This window comes from Alligator sinensis, unplaced genomic scaffold (assembly GCF_000455745.1).
Source record: "Alligator sinensis unplaced genomic scaffold, ASM45574v1 scaffold239_2, whole genome shotgun sequence".
NCBI lineage: Eukaryota > Metazoa > Chordata > Crocodylia > Alligatoridae > Alligator > Alligator sinensis.
In genome coordinates this window covers 943,905-959,467 of record NW_005842279.1, presented here as the reverse complement: position 1 = coordinate 959,467, position 15,563 = coordinate 943,905, and the positions used below count along the sequence as shown (strand labels likewise).

The 15,563-nt window shown below is 42.9% G+C and overlaps 1 protein-coding gene across 1 annotated transcript in view; it reads left to right on the top strand.

Moving 5' to 3' along the window:
• Positions 1–15,563, top strand: part of MRPS5 (mitochondrial ribosomal protein S5) — a 114,088-nt gene that overhangs the window by 6,236 nt on the left and 92,289 nt on the right. Inside the window, exon 2 of the mRNA XM_006027957.3 lies at positions 9,255–9,392. Within this exon, the coding sequence (XP_006028019.1) occupies positions 9,255–9,392 (138 nt within the window). The remainder of the gene's footprint in view (positions 1–9,254; positions 9,393–15,563) is intronic.

Genomic DNA, 15,563 nt, shown 5'->3' with positions numbered 1-15,563 from the left:
CGGGGCGTCTACTAATTGGCTTGCTAGCCGTATAAGAGGCTTGAGCAGTTTCCGCACAAGTCGGAGATCTCCGGGGAGGACCTCATTTAGGAGGACTCCACATCCATCTCGTGGAGAACTCTGGGCCACGTGGTAGAGCCTAGCAAACTCTGCGTGTGTCTCGGAGCCGACCGGTGGCTTGATCACCCATCAAGAGTCTCTCCCCGTCACCGGACGATCCTTGACGTACCCCTGCCCTGCGCGCTCGTTGAGAGTCACAGCACGGACTCTCGTATCGGTTTAAAGAGCTCTCATTGTTCGAGCTTTTCTTCTGTCTACAACTGTAACCAAGCAAGTTTTCCTGCCTGGACCGCAACCATCTACGGTGTAAGTAAAATAATCTTTAATCAACCTTCACGCGTCGGTGCCTAATTCTAGTTGGCCGTGCCGACTTCCCCGGCCCACGTGCCTGGGCTGCTGGCCACAGCCCCTCGGCCCCGACAGTGTATAGGTGCCCCTTAATCTTAAACTTGTATTTTCAGATGTGAAAACAAAGTGTCAGTTCCAAGTTTTATTGGGATAGTTTACATTCTGAATAAAAAATATGTGTTTGTACTAGTGTTGTCAAATCTTCACATATATATTTGAGTTCTTGTTATTTTCTTGAGAGCTCATGAGCTGATTTAAAAAAAAATACAACCCTACAGTTTCTCCTGAAATAACTGTTGTGGTTAATTGCAGCATGCATTGCTTTGCGATTTGTGTTTAAATATATTCTTCCTGCTCAGAACACAAGTTAACATTTTGCTTATTGGTTTTTGCATGGATGAAAGATGGCATGGAATACATGAGGTGAACAAGTTTATTGCCTAGTAGAAGTTAGGTTAATTAGATGTGATATTTTCAGAACCGTACTCTTGGCATTTTCACGTACATTAACTTTTCAAGGATGTTGTGATTATTTCATGCTAGAGCTTTCCATTCAGAACCCTGGAATTACATTCAGCCTATTTTAACCAAGTTCTAATTTAACTAAGTAATAGTCATCTAGATGGCTCTTTGATAAGGTTTATTTTCAATTTGGATCTTACTGCTTAAACCAGCTTCGTGCAGTGGTTTCATTCTTTTTTGTATTTAACTTAGGTAGAAAACAATTATAGGTGAGGGGGGAAGTTATTTAAACTGCTGCTGATTGTAAAAATGAATTAGTGCTCAGATGACTGATCGCCACATTTCATAGCAAGTAAAATGCATGAATGTTGAGAGTGCTTGATCTTAACACTATACTGAGATGCTACTTACAGGGGTGGAAAGCAAGTGAAGGTATAGGCAAACCTGCAGGCTTGATTCTTGATGACATGTATCCTGTAAGTCAGTGGTCAGTGGTTCTCAACCTTTTTGGACTTGAGGAACCCCTCACTGGACTTGAGATACCGCCCCCCCCCCCAACTTTGTGAATTGAGTGGCACCCAGTTTCAAAACCTAAATCATATATATGGATTCCCTGAGCAGCAGCAGGGGCAGCAGCATGGGGTTGTGCCCCTCGCCGCTGCCATGTGCACAGGGGATGCATTGCCAGGGCAGTGCAAGGCTCACAGCAGCAAAGGAGCTTCCCTGTGCAGCCCTGCTGTTCCCTGCAGCATCAGGTCACACCTGCTGAGCTGCAAAGGCCCCAAGGGAAGGCAGCAGGCAGAAGCTCAAGCCCATAACAGGCAGCCCACGCCCACCCTGTGCATAGACCCTGGTGGGGCATGGGTCCCCCATTTCCTCTAGGAATGTGTGCAACGGGAGGGAGCCAGTCCCACCCACCCCCACCTGAGCCTACAGGGGAACTAGGCTCTGTGCTCTGCTCCACTGCAGCAGCCACCACCTCCTGCCAGGGGAGGAGCCTTTCATTTTAATCAGATTTTGAGGGGTTTATCAAAGCTATTTTTTTATCAGAGAATTTGCGATGTTTTATCAGGGAAAACCAGGATCCCTGATGATTAGTTTGGCACTGTCCCCAGGAGGTGGAACCAGACCAGGTTGTCCTGCACCTGATCTGTATATAAATTGTGACTTGTTTGGTTCTGCTGGGACCCAGCCCAATGAACTATACGGTAAATGCATCACTTCTGGATGAACCATGTCCATGAGTACTTTTCTATAGCTATGTTTATTTCAAGGTCAATGTTTTCAGATTTGCTCCTGACTTCTATGTGCTCAGGAAGAGCAGGGTCTGACAGTAAGGCGGGTGGGAGGGCACTGCAGGCAGAGGTTGTGGGGGTCAAATCAAAGGGCCAACCTGACACCCCCTCCCCCCCAAAAAATTATTTTCCCTGGTGTAGTACTGGGAAGGGGACAAATTCAAGACTGATCTTCAATAATTAGATTCTGTACCTGGAAAATTATATCAAACATACATTTTCCATATATAGAATCTAATTATTCCGGGGTTGTGTTATAATCAGGGTAATCTTATACGAGTAAATATGGTAGTTGAGTGTATGGCAGTGTATGGCAGGGCAATAAATGCTGTATATTTTTGTATTCCAAGACACTGTATTACCGAGATGTGACTTTTCAAACTATTTCTCTTCCACAAATTCTTTTCTGCTTCTACTTTTTAAAATGTCTGTTCTGTTTGTGAGAGTAAATGTACAGCAGTATGTATAGTATAGTATATTAAATACCAATATTCATTGTTTCAGACTGTGGGAATGGTGTTTTTCTGCTGTGGCTTCCTCTATCCCACCTTGAATTGGAGACCAAGAAGCTGTTCATAAAATAGAAAAAAAATGGTCATCCCTAAATAGTTAATTTTTATTCACAGCTCAAAAGCAAGAATTCCCTAGATGTAACTTGCATCAACATAGATTGTTCTCCTGGTAACTGTCTCTGAAATACAAGATAAAATCCATTCCACGCATCCCTAGGAGTTTTGTAACTGAATTCATTGGAATCAAGACATCCCTTGGGAATGTTTAAGAACTTCTTAGAGCAGGAAAGGCCAAGACTGGTACCTTTTTCTTCTGACAGGTGACACCCAATCACCAAACCTCTTAAGATCAGTGTGACTGCTCTACCTGTTGTTTTTTCCTGCTAAAATGCCAGTCTCTCTCTGACTTCAGCTTCTCCCTCCCTTGATGCTTGACTCTTTCATCTATATCCTCCTTAATTCTAGTTGAAATTCAGTTTCCATATTGTTCATTCTGTCACTTGTGTTATGGTACTTTGTTTTGAACTAACTCCATTGTTCACTGTCTTAATCACTCTCCTCGGCTGCTTTTTACCAAATGCTGTTGTTAGTTGTTTGTTTTTTTTATTGCCATTTGTTTGTTTTTTAATCTCTACATTCATTTTTTTTGACAGCTGTTTGCACCTTAAATTTGGAAGAAGTTAAACTGATATTTAGTGTGCAAATAAAGGCATGAAATCAAAATAATGACAGATATTTTTGCTAAGGAGGGTGGTTCCTGTGCCCTCTTATATTTTGGTTTTCAAATAAATGCTTTTATTTCTTTTGATGTGCAGCTCAACAGTACAGTTTTGTACTGTATGATTTTGAAGGATGTATACGAGTGAACTAGTCCAAATGCAAGTGATGTGTGGGTGGCATAGAAGTGGTTTATTCCCTGTGATACCCTGGATACACCAGAAGAGTCTAGTTCAGAATGACATGCTGCCCATGGCCCCAAGAAGCAATTTCATTGTTCCTCTCAGATTCAATAGCAATATTTGATTTTTTAGTTATGCTGGCTTAACAAGGTAGGTTTTCTTAGAAAAGTGAAAAATTAAGACTTATTTAACTGCTGCTTATTTGTGTGAAGAAACTTTTTCTATCGGTAGAGGCAGTACTCAGGTACACGGAAAGATTGTTATTACAGAATTAAAAGAATTATCAATTTTGTTGATAGGGGAAATTAATTGTACCATTTTATAAGTAGCATTTGAGGTACAACAAGATTCATAAAAGTTAAGACAGGTTGGGTGGGATTTATCAAGTCATTTTGAAATTATTTTCCTGATACTAGCATCTTCACAGCTGTAGAAGATTAAAGATTGTAACAAGAGAAATTAGAAGTACTGTACTACAAAATAATATGAATTGAAATTAGTTTGGAGATAAATGGCTGACTTCTTAAAAGTACTCTCTCTAATTGCATGAGTCCAACAAAAATAAATTTATTTATAATTACCATGAAAAATTGTTTCACCGAACTTTAATCCTATATATAGATTTATTATCTAAGCCTGTAGATTTATTTAAAACAAATCTTGAAAATATGAAACCCTCGACCAAGTTTTTTTTTTTGGTTTATTTAATAGAGTATTATCTACAGCAGCATGGTAAACACTTTTTGGCAGGCATACCACAAGGTGAGTCCCGCAGTTCTCCCAGGGTGCCACTCCAATCCATTTTGCCTGTTTGATCTGCTGCTCTGCTTTCTGCTTGCTGTCCTGTTACTATGTTTCCTACTCCTTCCCTGGTCTGCCATATACTACACAGAGAGGCTAACTGTGCTACTTGTGGCCATCCCTTATCTATGGCTAGGAACCTACTGTAAACATGATTTCGCAGTTTTCGTGGGAATTGTGAAAAATGGCAGTTTCCACAATTTCGCGTGTAATCGCTGGGGGGAAAAACTTACTAAAAATAAAATGCTGCACCCTAATGTAAGGTAGCGGCTGCTTTGGCCTGGCTTCACACCCCGCTGGATGCAGGGGTAGAAGCCACCGGCACAAAGGAGAGCAGCCAAGATGGTGGCTGCTCCCTCCATTGCTGATTGGCTGAGAGGGTGGCCTTTTGTGCAGCCCCACCCCTGAGGGGCAGGGCTGCATGAAGGGCAGCCTTCTTGGCCAGTCAGCGGCAAGGGGTGGACCTGCTGTGACCCCCTTAGCCAATCAGCTGTGGACCTTCAGCCAAGCGAAGGGGAGGGGAGTGAAAAAAAATGGTGAAAATGGTGGCCAGAGCTGCCATCTGCCCATGAATTGCCCATCTACCATGTCAATTTGGATAGATCCATTTATAAGGCATATAGTGTTCTACTTTAGATCACCAGCCTACATAATTAAATTAGTAGAAAATTGGAACCTAATGTCTTCAAGGTTTGAATAGTAGTCAACATATCCTGTATGTATTTTATAACATAGTTTGAACTATGTTTGAAATGTGTCAAACCTCATCAAATTTGATCAGATATTTAAGAATAAGGTGATATTTTTCTGTTTTTATTTTCCTTTAATACTTCTTTAGAAACCAGCTTATTTTTTGAAAGTTTATAGGATCTTAAAATATTTTCATAATAGGATATTTAGCAATTAACGTCCCATAGATGAAAATAGAAATTAGTAAACATAATATTTTATTTAAAATAATGCTTTGGGAATATATTTTAATGTCTATGACATGCAGGACTCAGGGTGGTCATATATATTGTCATTTGCTTAGGAGACTTCATCACTGTCTTTGAAAAATGGATCATTACATCAGTATTGGAAGTGCCACATTTTGTTATTCCATAATTTTTTAAATCAAGCAGGAGACATTATGAAGAAGTCTATCAGCATACTGGACTCCATTAGTAGGAGTGTTGCCAGCAGATCGGGGAAGTGCTACTCACAAACAGAAGAATTGGTGGGGAGTGTAGTATGATGGGAGGGAACTCAGGCAGCAGTGGCCACGAGATTATTTGAGTTCAGGAGGCTGAGGAAAGGAAAGAAGGAGAGCAGCAGGGTAATGACCCTGGGCTCCAGAAACTCAAGCTTTGACTTGGGGAACAGATGGGTAGGATCCCCTGGGAGGCCAATCAAAGGGGAAAAGGAGTCCAGGAGAGCACATTGTATTTTAAAGGAACCTTACTTGAGGGTGCAGGAACAAACCATCCCAATGCTCATGAAGACAAGCAGGTATGGCAGAAGACCAGCTTGGATTAGCAGGGAACACTTTAATGAGCTAAAACACAAAAAGGAAACTTACAAGTAGAGGAAGCATCCACAAATGACCAGGGAAGAGTATAAGAGGATTACTTGGGCATGCAGGAATAAAATCAGAAAGGCCAAAGCACAGCTGGAGTTGCAGCTAGCAAGAGATTTTTTCCTGGTGAAAGGTAACAAGAAGAGTTTCTACAAATATGTCAGCAACAAAAGGCAGATAAGGAAAGTGTACGTTCCTTGTTGAATGGGAGAGGCAGTTAGTGACAGATGATGTAGAAAAGGCTGATATACTCAATGCCTTTTTCACCTCAGTTTTCAAGGGCAAAATCAACTCCCAGACTACTGCACCTGGCAGCATAGTTTGGGGAGGAGGTGAGCAACCGGTAGTGGCAAAAGAACAGGTTAGGGACTATTTAGAAAAGCTGGATGTGTACAAGTCCATGAGATGGATCCAGTGCACCCAAGGATGCTAAGGGAGATGGCTGATGTGATTACAGAGCCACTGGCTGTTATCTTTGAAAACTTCTGCAATCGAGAGAAGGCCTAGATAATTGGAAAAGTGCAAATACAGTGCCAATCTTGAAGAAAGGGAAGAAGAAGGATCCAAGAAACTACAGACTGGTCAACCTCACTTTAATCTCCAGAAAAATCATGGAGCAGGTCCTCAAGGAATCCATTTCTAAATACTTAGTGGAGGAGAAGGTAATGAGGAACAACCAGCATGGATTCACCAAGGACAAATCATGCCTAACCAACCTAATTGCCTTCTATGAGGAGATGACTGGCTCTGTGGATGTGGGAAGAGCAATGGACAGGATATACTTTGACTTTAGCAAGGCTTTTGATATGGTCTCCCAAAACATTCTTGCAAGCAAGCTAAGTAGGTACAGGTTGGGTGAATGGACTGTAAGGTGGATAGAAAACTGGCTGGATCATCAGGCTTAAGGAGTAGCATTCAGTGGCTTGATGTCTGCTTAGCAGCCAGTATTAATTGAAGTGTCCCAGGGGTCAGTTCTGGGGCCGGTTTTGTTCAATATCCTCATCAGCAACCTGGAAGATGGGATGGAGTACACAATCTTAGTAACTTTTCAGATGACACTAAGCTAGATGGAGTAATAGATACACTGCAGTGTAGGGTTAGGATTCTGAGAGACCTCAAGAAATTGGAGGAATGGGGCCAAGAGAAATCTCATGAAGTTTAATAAGGACAAGGGCAAAGTCCTGCACTTAAGCTTGAATGATCCCTGTGCTGGTACAAGCTGGGGACTGACTGGCTAAGTATCAGCTCTTCAGAAAAGGACCTGGAGTTTACAATGGACAATAGGCTGAATATGAGCCAACAGTGTGCCCTTTTTGGGAAGAAGGCTAATAGCATACTGGACTGCCTTAGTAGTATCGTTGCCAGTGAGCACAGTAATTGTTCCCCTCGATTCAGCACCGGTGAGGCCATATCTGGAGTACTGTGTCCAGTTTTGGGCCTCCCACTACAGAAAGGATGTGGACAAATTGGAAAGAGTCCTGCAGAGGGCAATGAAAATGGTGCGGGAGCTGGGGCACATGACTTATGACAGGCTGTGGCAACTTGGCTTATTTAGCCTGGAGAAAAGATGCCTGAGGAGGGATTTAATAGCAGCCTTCAACTACCTGAAGGGGTTACAAGAAGGATGAGGCTGGATTGTTCTCAATGGTGGCAGATGACAGTACAAGGAGCAATGGTCTCAAGTTGCAGGAAGGGAAGTTTAGGATAGATATTAGGAAAAACTCTCTTGTGAGGAGAGTAGTCAAGCACTGGAACAGGCTACCCAGAGAGATTGTGGAATTTCCACCTTTGGAGATTTTTAAGATCTGGGTAGACAAAGTCTTTGCTTGGGATGATCTACTTGGGGCTGGTCCTGCTTTGAGCAGAGGGTTCAACTGGATGGCCTGATGTCCCTTCCAACCCTAATTTTCTATAATTGTATGTTCAATCTAAGAATCCAGTTCCTTTATGAGGATGCAGAAATATGTGCGTTTTTTCTTGGTATATAGTTTGTGGGTAACTATAGATTGATATATTTTTTTAAGAGTAGCGGTCATTTTGTTATAAAACTGCATACTATTTTCAGTGTATGTTCATTAGTGAGAAAATAAAGGTGAGCAATGCCTCATGACTCAGCTCAAATTTAAAGAAACACTATGCAAGGCAGTAAATGGAAATATACCCTCATTCAGTTACTTAAAGCAATAGCTTAAGCCAAGGCAAACAAAGCTTGTACAAGTCTCCTGAAGGTCAGCTGGGACTACATGAGCAGTAAGTCAGGTGCATTCCTTTGACAGATCGGTGGCCTCAACACCCATATATTTAAATTTAGGGACTGGGCATGAAAGCAGGTAAGATGCAGTCAAGTGCAGTGTTAGTCTTCTGGAGGCCAGGCTGATTCTGCTGTACCTAAGCACTAAACAATATACTGCTTTAAAGATCAATATCATGACCTTCAGTTGCATCTAAAAGTCACTGAGGAAACAAATGCATTCCCTGGAGCATTAGTATGACATGCTGCACTAATAAAATAACTGCTGTATTCTGCATCATCTGTATTGGTCCTTAAAATATAATGCTGTGTAAGGCACATTGCAGTCTTGAGTGATTGACTAGATTAGGATAAGAGTAGGACTGTCATTGTATCTGAGGGAAGTGCTTCTGGCCACTTCAGCTATAAGCAATTGGGAATGTGTAAACTCGCCCAAAGCTGAGGGGTCCTGCTCCCCTTTATGTATGACATTCATCCTGCTATACTTCCTCTAAACTGACCACATCAAAGGCAGCCTTTTTGTAAACCCTGTTGTAGCCCTCATTAACGCATTGTGTGGGCATTAGAATTAGGGTTTTGGGGAGGGCTGATTTTATCTGGATTTTCTTCACAGAGCAGTTTTCTGTGATGTATTTACTGTCAATTATGTCCAGTAATACTTGATAGTTGGAGAGTATTCCTCCTCTTTTGTATGGTAGTTTTCCACCGTGTTAGAAATCCTCTGCTGATCATTTTAAATTTCATTAGCGTGTCTTCTATGATACTTATCCTTATTCTATTTTTGCCCACCCTCCCAACTGGAGGCTGGGGTGGTGTGGGCACTGAGGTGTACGGTTGATGTTTGGAGGTCTTAGTTCGAGGCCCTAACAGAATCACTTACATGGCCGTGTCAGATTCCAACAAATCTGAATTCTGCTAAATACTTTGTCACAGCAACAAGTAAATGAGAGAAGGACCCACCCAACAAGTGGGGATCCACCCAGATAATTATGTCTTCAACAAAAATGAGCAGTTTAAGGCTTTATGAAAGATAAAAGTAGCTTCACAATTTTGTATCTTCACCTACAGGCTACATCTCGCTACCAGTCAACGGGAGTGGCTGTCGATATACGAACTTAAGGTGGGCACTGCAGACACATTGTTACATTTCTGCTCCATGCGGTGTGACTATACAGCAAAGCAGGCAAAGCAGTTTCTTCAACAAATGTAAGTCTTAAAAATGCATCACATTCTGTAACGTTGAGGACAGGGTTTGTCCAGCTCTGATCTGTTTCTTGAACAGATGTTGTCAACATGAAATTCCTTTTATTGTTAACATTTTTGCCAACTTGAGTTACAAACATTGCTATTGTTGCAGTTAGGCAGAGGAAAATAAGAAGTTTTCTTTTCTTTTTTTTTATTTGCTTACTGTGTGCATGTGGTCACTTTAATAGTTTTCCCTTTGTAATCCATGAAGGTCTAGTTCATATCCCAGTGAAGTCATTCCATATACCTCAGGCAGAATTGGGTGGGAGCTTGCATTTCCCTTTTTTGTGTCAGGTATTTTGCCAAAAGCAAATATCAGGGGAGCGAAAATCCATTGTAAATTCACCTCCTTCCACTTGCTTCCCCTGGTGCTTGCTGTGCCTCCTCCTCCCTCCCCTGCCCCCCACAACTGCTTGATCTATATGGCATCTCTGTCTTCAGGCATGGAGCAGGGCCAGGGAGTAGAGGCTCCCCTGCTTCTGTACAGTCTTCCCTGTACTCCCCCTACCCCAAACTGGATGATTTCCCCCACATTTCCTTCCCTTCCCCATTCTGCATTTCTCCTGCCCACAATCTCCTCGCACCTCACAGTCTCCTCTGGGTCCAGGCTGGAGCCACAGCCAAAGCTGCAGCAGCCACCTGCCCTGAGCCATAATTGAATCCTATGATGAGGTTTCTTTTTCCTCGTATTGAATGGGAGGAAAAACCGTGTCTTGGTTTCAAATGAATACAGTAATTTGGCTGTCTGGTAAGGTGCATCCTTCTCTTGTTTCACATAGTTAAGCAAAGAGCTCCTCCATGCTTCTAGATGAGTCTGTTGGCATCAGGTATAGGAGACTGAAAGTCCTGTGTTTCAGAATGAGATTTTTATCTTGTTTTATTTCTATTACCCGATAAGATCTGTCCAAGCATGGCAGTCTGGGCCAAATATTGCAGCAGTAGAGAAATATAATGTACAGTATGTCTTCATTTTAAAATGCTATGTTTCCTTACTCTGTAAGCCACTGATTTCCTTCCTTAAGATTATAAAGATAGATATTAAAAAAGAGAAAATGTCATGCATAATATTTGGTTCCAGAAAATCATTTTTCGCATTTCATAGCAGTCAACTAAACTATATAAAGAACAGGTTTTACTGGAACCTAGAGAGAAAAAGAGATGGCTTTCTCTCCGCAAAACCATGATACACTTAATTTGGAAATATGGAATTGTTCGACTGATTTCAAGCAGAAGCCAACCTTTCATAGTTTCTTTACTAATAGGATCATAACGTATTTATTCTTGGCTGGTACTGTTCCAATTATGATTCCCATAACATTCAGTGTATCCAAGTGAAGAAAGAAATATCCACATTTCAGAAAGATAATAACGGCCAATTTTTGTGCAGCTCCATATGTGCCTCTCTTACAAATCATTGGCATATTTACTTTGAGGTCTTCAGGCCCAATGTGTCTTATTTCACCTATCCTACCTCAATGTATGGGGCTGCACAAAGTGTAGCAGGTGAGTGGAGTCTGTAGGATTTTTGGGGAGCAAGCAAATGCTGGTTCAAAGGAGTTGGAGCAGTAGGGTTTGTGAGATCTCTAGCTGGAAGATGAAGGTGACTCGGAGCTTGAATGGCATCTAGTTTTTGAGCTCAATGTGGAGAGCCTGCAGATGATGGGGAAAAGGGAAAGGGGCAGGTCAGTGCCTGGGGGAAGCAAGCGGACTGGTCTAGAAGACGGTCAAAACAGCTGTTTTCTGTAGAGCATATTGGGGCTAGATGGGCATTGTCCAAGGAAGCTAAGGACAGCTGAGTTTTTTGTGGATAAAGTCTGAGTGGAAGATCTGGATGGCTAAATGGAAGTGTAACTGGAGGTGCACTTTGGAGATCTGTAGAGATGATATGATGTCTGGGGCACGTGGGACTGACCTGGTGGGTGAAGGGGGATATGGGGCCTGACTCGTTCCTGGTCTATCGCCAATATTGGTCTCATCGCCTTTACATCCTGCTACATTAACTTGCTTTTCCTGCTTTTACAGCTTGCTTGTGTCACAACCCAAAGGGTGTGATTTTTGTTTTTGTGTGCTTCGGCACTGCTAAATTGTTCCCGCTAAATTATAGCTTCCTTGCACGGTGGAGTTTTCTGCTGCAAAAGAGAACCCCGGTGCAAGGGAGAATTTCCCGCCAATTTGAAGCTTTCTTTGCAGGGTGCATTTCTTTGTTGCAGCACAGAAATGCTCGTTGCAAAGAGTTCCCGCCATTTGTATGCTAATTCGAGTCCCATTATTGGCCAGTTCTAAATTATTCACACGTGGTGGCTAGTGATTGGCTTGCTAGCCGTATAAGAGGCTTGAGTGGTTTCCGCCCAAGTTGGAGGACTCCACGAACAAGGGAGGAGGAGGCTTCACGCTGTGTGAAGATCTCTAAGCGCTGCGGATCCTCACGGACCCAGTGCATTTAAAGCAGGCAACAGAGGTCTGATCAACCTCTAGCCTCTCCCCGTCGCCAAGCGCAATCCAGACGTATCCCTTCCCGCACGCAAAAGAACTGGACCCACGCAGCCTAGCAAACTTCGTGTGAATGAGTGAGCAGAAAGACCCACGGAGCCTAGCAAACTTCGTGTGAGTTTATTCAGAGCTCTTTCGGACGAGTATTTTCTTCGGTTGAGACGACAGGCTCGCGTGTTCAGAGCCTTCAGCCGGATTGGGCTAGAGTTCACGAGTTTAGAACTCTTGTCCGCCTCTCTTCTTTCCTGTCTGTAACCGCAACTTAAGCAAGTTTTCCAGCCTGCACCACTGCCATCTCGGTGTAAGTAAACAATCTTTAAACTACCGCTACGCGTTTGTGCCTAATTCCAGCTCGATGGCCTTCCCTCTCCGACCCAGCGTGCCCGGGCTGCTGGCCACAGCCCACGTGCAGGAAGTGGTGGACCATGAGAGCTTCTCAGCAGGCACCACAGTGTCCTCTGGTGGCCAGTCCCATTACTGCATGTGTTATGCAGCCCAGCTGATGCATGCACCTTGCAGCATGTGAGAGGGGGTTCATGCGTGAATGTGACAGGAGATGTTGATTTGTGAAACGGTGAACTGTGTTTGGTTCGGGCAGTTTTTTTTAAACCTATAATGGGGGAGACCCTAGAAATATTCTTGTGCCTCTGACAGCTTGCGGTGTTCACATGCCTTCTATAGCTTAAGGAAGCTACCAGTGTTGTGTTGATCATCAGGCTGTTATTAATGTGCCTTGCTATAGTGAATGTTTGAGCTTGGAATGTTTCTGCTTTTACATCCATCTTGTCTCTTTTCTTTTCTCCTTGTAGAATGGCTCTGAAATGTTTGTGGTAACGTTTGATAAATGGCTCCTGATTCCACACCATTTCATTTGTCTCTCTGCTGTGCCTTTCTGTCCCTTTTTCTGTGTAGAAAACTTTGTTGATCAGTTTATTAATGACACCCTCCACATTCAAACAAATGAATATGATTTAATGTTGTGTGACATGCAGGTGTTTTGGCAGTCTAGATACTTTAGGAATCATATTAAAAATTAGGTAAAAACACTTTCGTATAAAATACATTTTTCAAATGAAATGTCAACCAAAACTGACTGTCCTTTGCAATTAGTGAAGGAGACAATACTGTTATGTCTCATTAGTGATGGTTTACTTCTCTTGCTTCATACTTCTAAAAACATTAACTGCTTCTTGTTAGCAAGGTCATCTGTACTTTCAGCTTGACCTTTAGATATAGTAAATCCACTTAAGCGGGAGGAACTGCAATTATCCGTGACAGCCTGAGGTCCAAATCCAGGTGCCTGGCTATCAGTTCTAATATTTAGGATTTTTCTCCCTTCCCATGGAACATTTCATGAGTTATAATAAGGTGATCTTAAAGTCTTTTTTGTTGTTGTTTTTTGGGGGGGTTTTGTTGTTGTTCTTACAGGTTATACCTTTTTTCCTCTTGGAAAGTAACTGGATCTTAATTTTCCAAAGTACATGGTGATCTTGTGTCCAATTTCAGATATTTTCATAGGATGAGACTTTTCAGAAAGTTTTGTCTATATATGCTCTGAAAAATGGGATCCTTTTAAAGAGCTCAAGCTGAATATCGCAGAATTGAATCACTTGCTAATCTCTGTATCTTGTGCTCCTAGCTACACCTGATAAGAAGTAGGTTAGGAAGTGGAGAAAGCAGCACTCCCTGGCTGTCTCCTGAAACTTGACTCCACTGTGCAGCTTCTGTGACAGGGGCATCCTGTCTGTCATGGTACAGAACCTGTTTTAAAGAGTGCTGAAATTATTTAAATAACATGTTTAAAAATCTTTAAAATGAGTCAGTGTGAGCTACTGCTTTAAAAAAGGCCTGTGGTTATCCCATTGATTTATTAACATGTAAACTAGGTACAAAAGCGAGACTTTTTTTCAACAGAGAGAAAAATCTTTCATGTCATTTTGTTCTAAAAACTCTTATGGTGTCATTAAAATTAGGTGTGCACCGATAAAGATTTTTTTTTTTTTTGGCCGATACTAGCGGCCAATTATTAACCGGCCATATTGGCCAATACCAATCCGACAGCCAATATGCAGCTGGGCAGCTTGGAGAGTAGTGTCCTGCCAGTAAGTCTGTGGTGGGAGAAGGGGCATGGAGGGGGGGGCAGATTGAGGCCCCACCATGGTGAGGGAGGGAGTGGGGCAGAAGCAGGCACTGCCCAGCCAGAGTGGTGAATGCGACCCCGTTGCAAGTGGGATGGAGCCACGGGCACACACGCAGCTCCCTGCAACTGTACGCACCTCTGGGGGAGGCATGGGGGCATGTGCCGCCGCCGCCTCCCCCCACCCCCTGCATTTGGGGCTGCCCTCTGTGGGCTCAGGGCTAGGGCTGTCACAGGTCAGCTGGGTACTGTGAGTATATCAATTTAGCCACTAGGCTGTTTGGTTCGGGATTGAGGAGGCAGAGTTGGGAGTAAAGCAATGGCGAATTTATTTATAGCTTATACACGCACAACAGTTAACAGAAAGATAAATGCGATAAGCAGATAATGCAGTATTAAAGAGCTAATAGTAAATAATAACAACAGATAATAACAACGGATAGATAGATCAATCTGTCACAGGCCGGCTGGGCACTGCGAGGGTATCAGTCCCTGGGCTGTTTAAAACAACAGATAGACAGACATGGGTTGGCAACTTATCGATAGTCCCTCAATGGCAGGTGCACGCCAGGGGATTCCAGTGAAGTCAGGCATCCCCGATCGACACTGTCGGAGGGATTACTGGGGAAGGTCCCTTGATCAGGATCGGATCCTCACTCACACCAGGAGTCTGGGTCCGGTCTTGGAAAAGTAATTACCGTCCTGTTCCCTCCTTCCTGCTGGTCACCTGATGCATGTGCTTTTTATACCTAGTCTTATGCTAATCTGTTGGTTTTAGAGCCACTCACAATCTTGCCCTATAGCTGTTACCCTATGGGATTAAAAGGTGTTAAAAATTATTATAAAAGGTTACTACCCAAACTTGGGTTTATCAAACAAGCAGATTACAACTCAGCATCTTCAGGTTTGAAATTAACATTATTCCGCCTAAATCCAACCCCTTTAGATCTCTCTGACTATGCTTTTTTGAGGTGTGCTTTCCTGGAATGTGCTGGGTAGGCCAGGTGGTTGAATCCAGTTTTTATCATCATCAAGGCTAAACTCTGAGCTAAAAACCATTAGGTCAGTTAATCTTACAGCTATAGCTTTGTCTTTGAGGCCAAAGACAAAGCTATAGCTCATGTCAGTTTCACGAACAGTTACAAGTCTTTGAGGCCAAAGACAAAGCTATAGCTCATGTCAGTTTCACGAACAGTTACAAGTTACATTTCATAGACATTAAGGCTGGAAGGGACCTTGGAAGATCGAGTCCAGCCCCCTACCCAAAGGGCAGGAAGTCAGCTGGGGTCATAGGATCCCAGCAAGATAAGCATCCAGTTTGCTCTTGAAGGTGTTCAATGAAGGCACTTGAACCACCTCCGGTGGCAGGCTGTTCCAGACCTTGGGGGCTCGGACAGTAAAGAAGTTCTTCCTTATGTCCAGCCTGAAACGATCTTGAAGTAGTTTGTGACCATTCGACCTCGTCATCCCTTGGGGCGCTCTGGTGAACAAACGTTCCCCCAGAT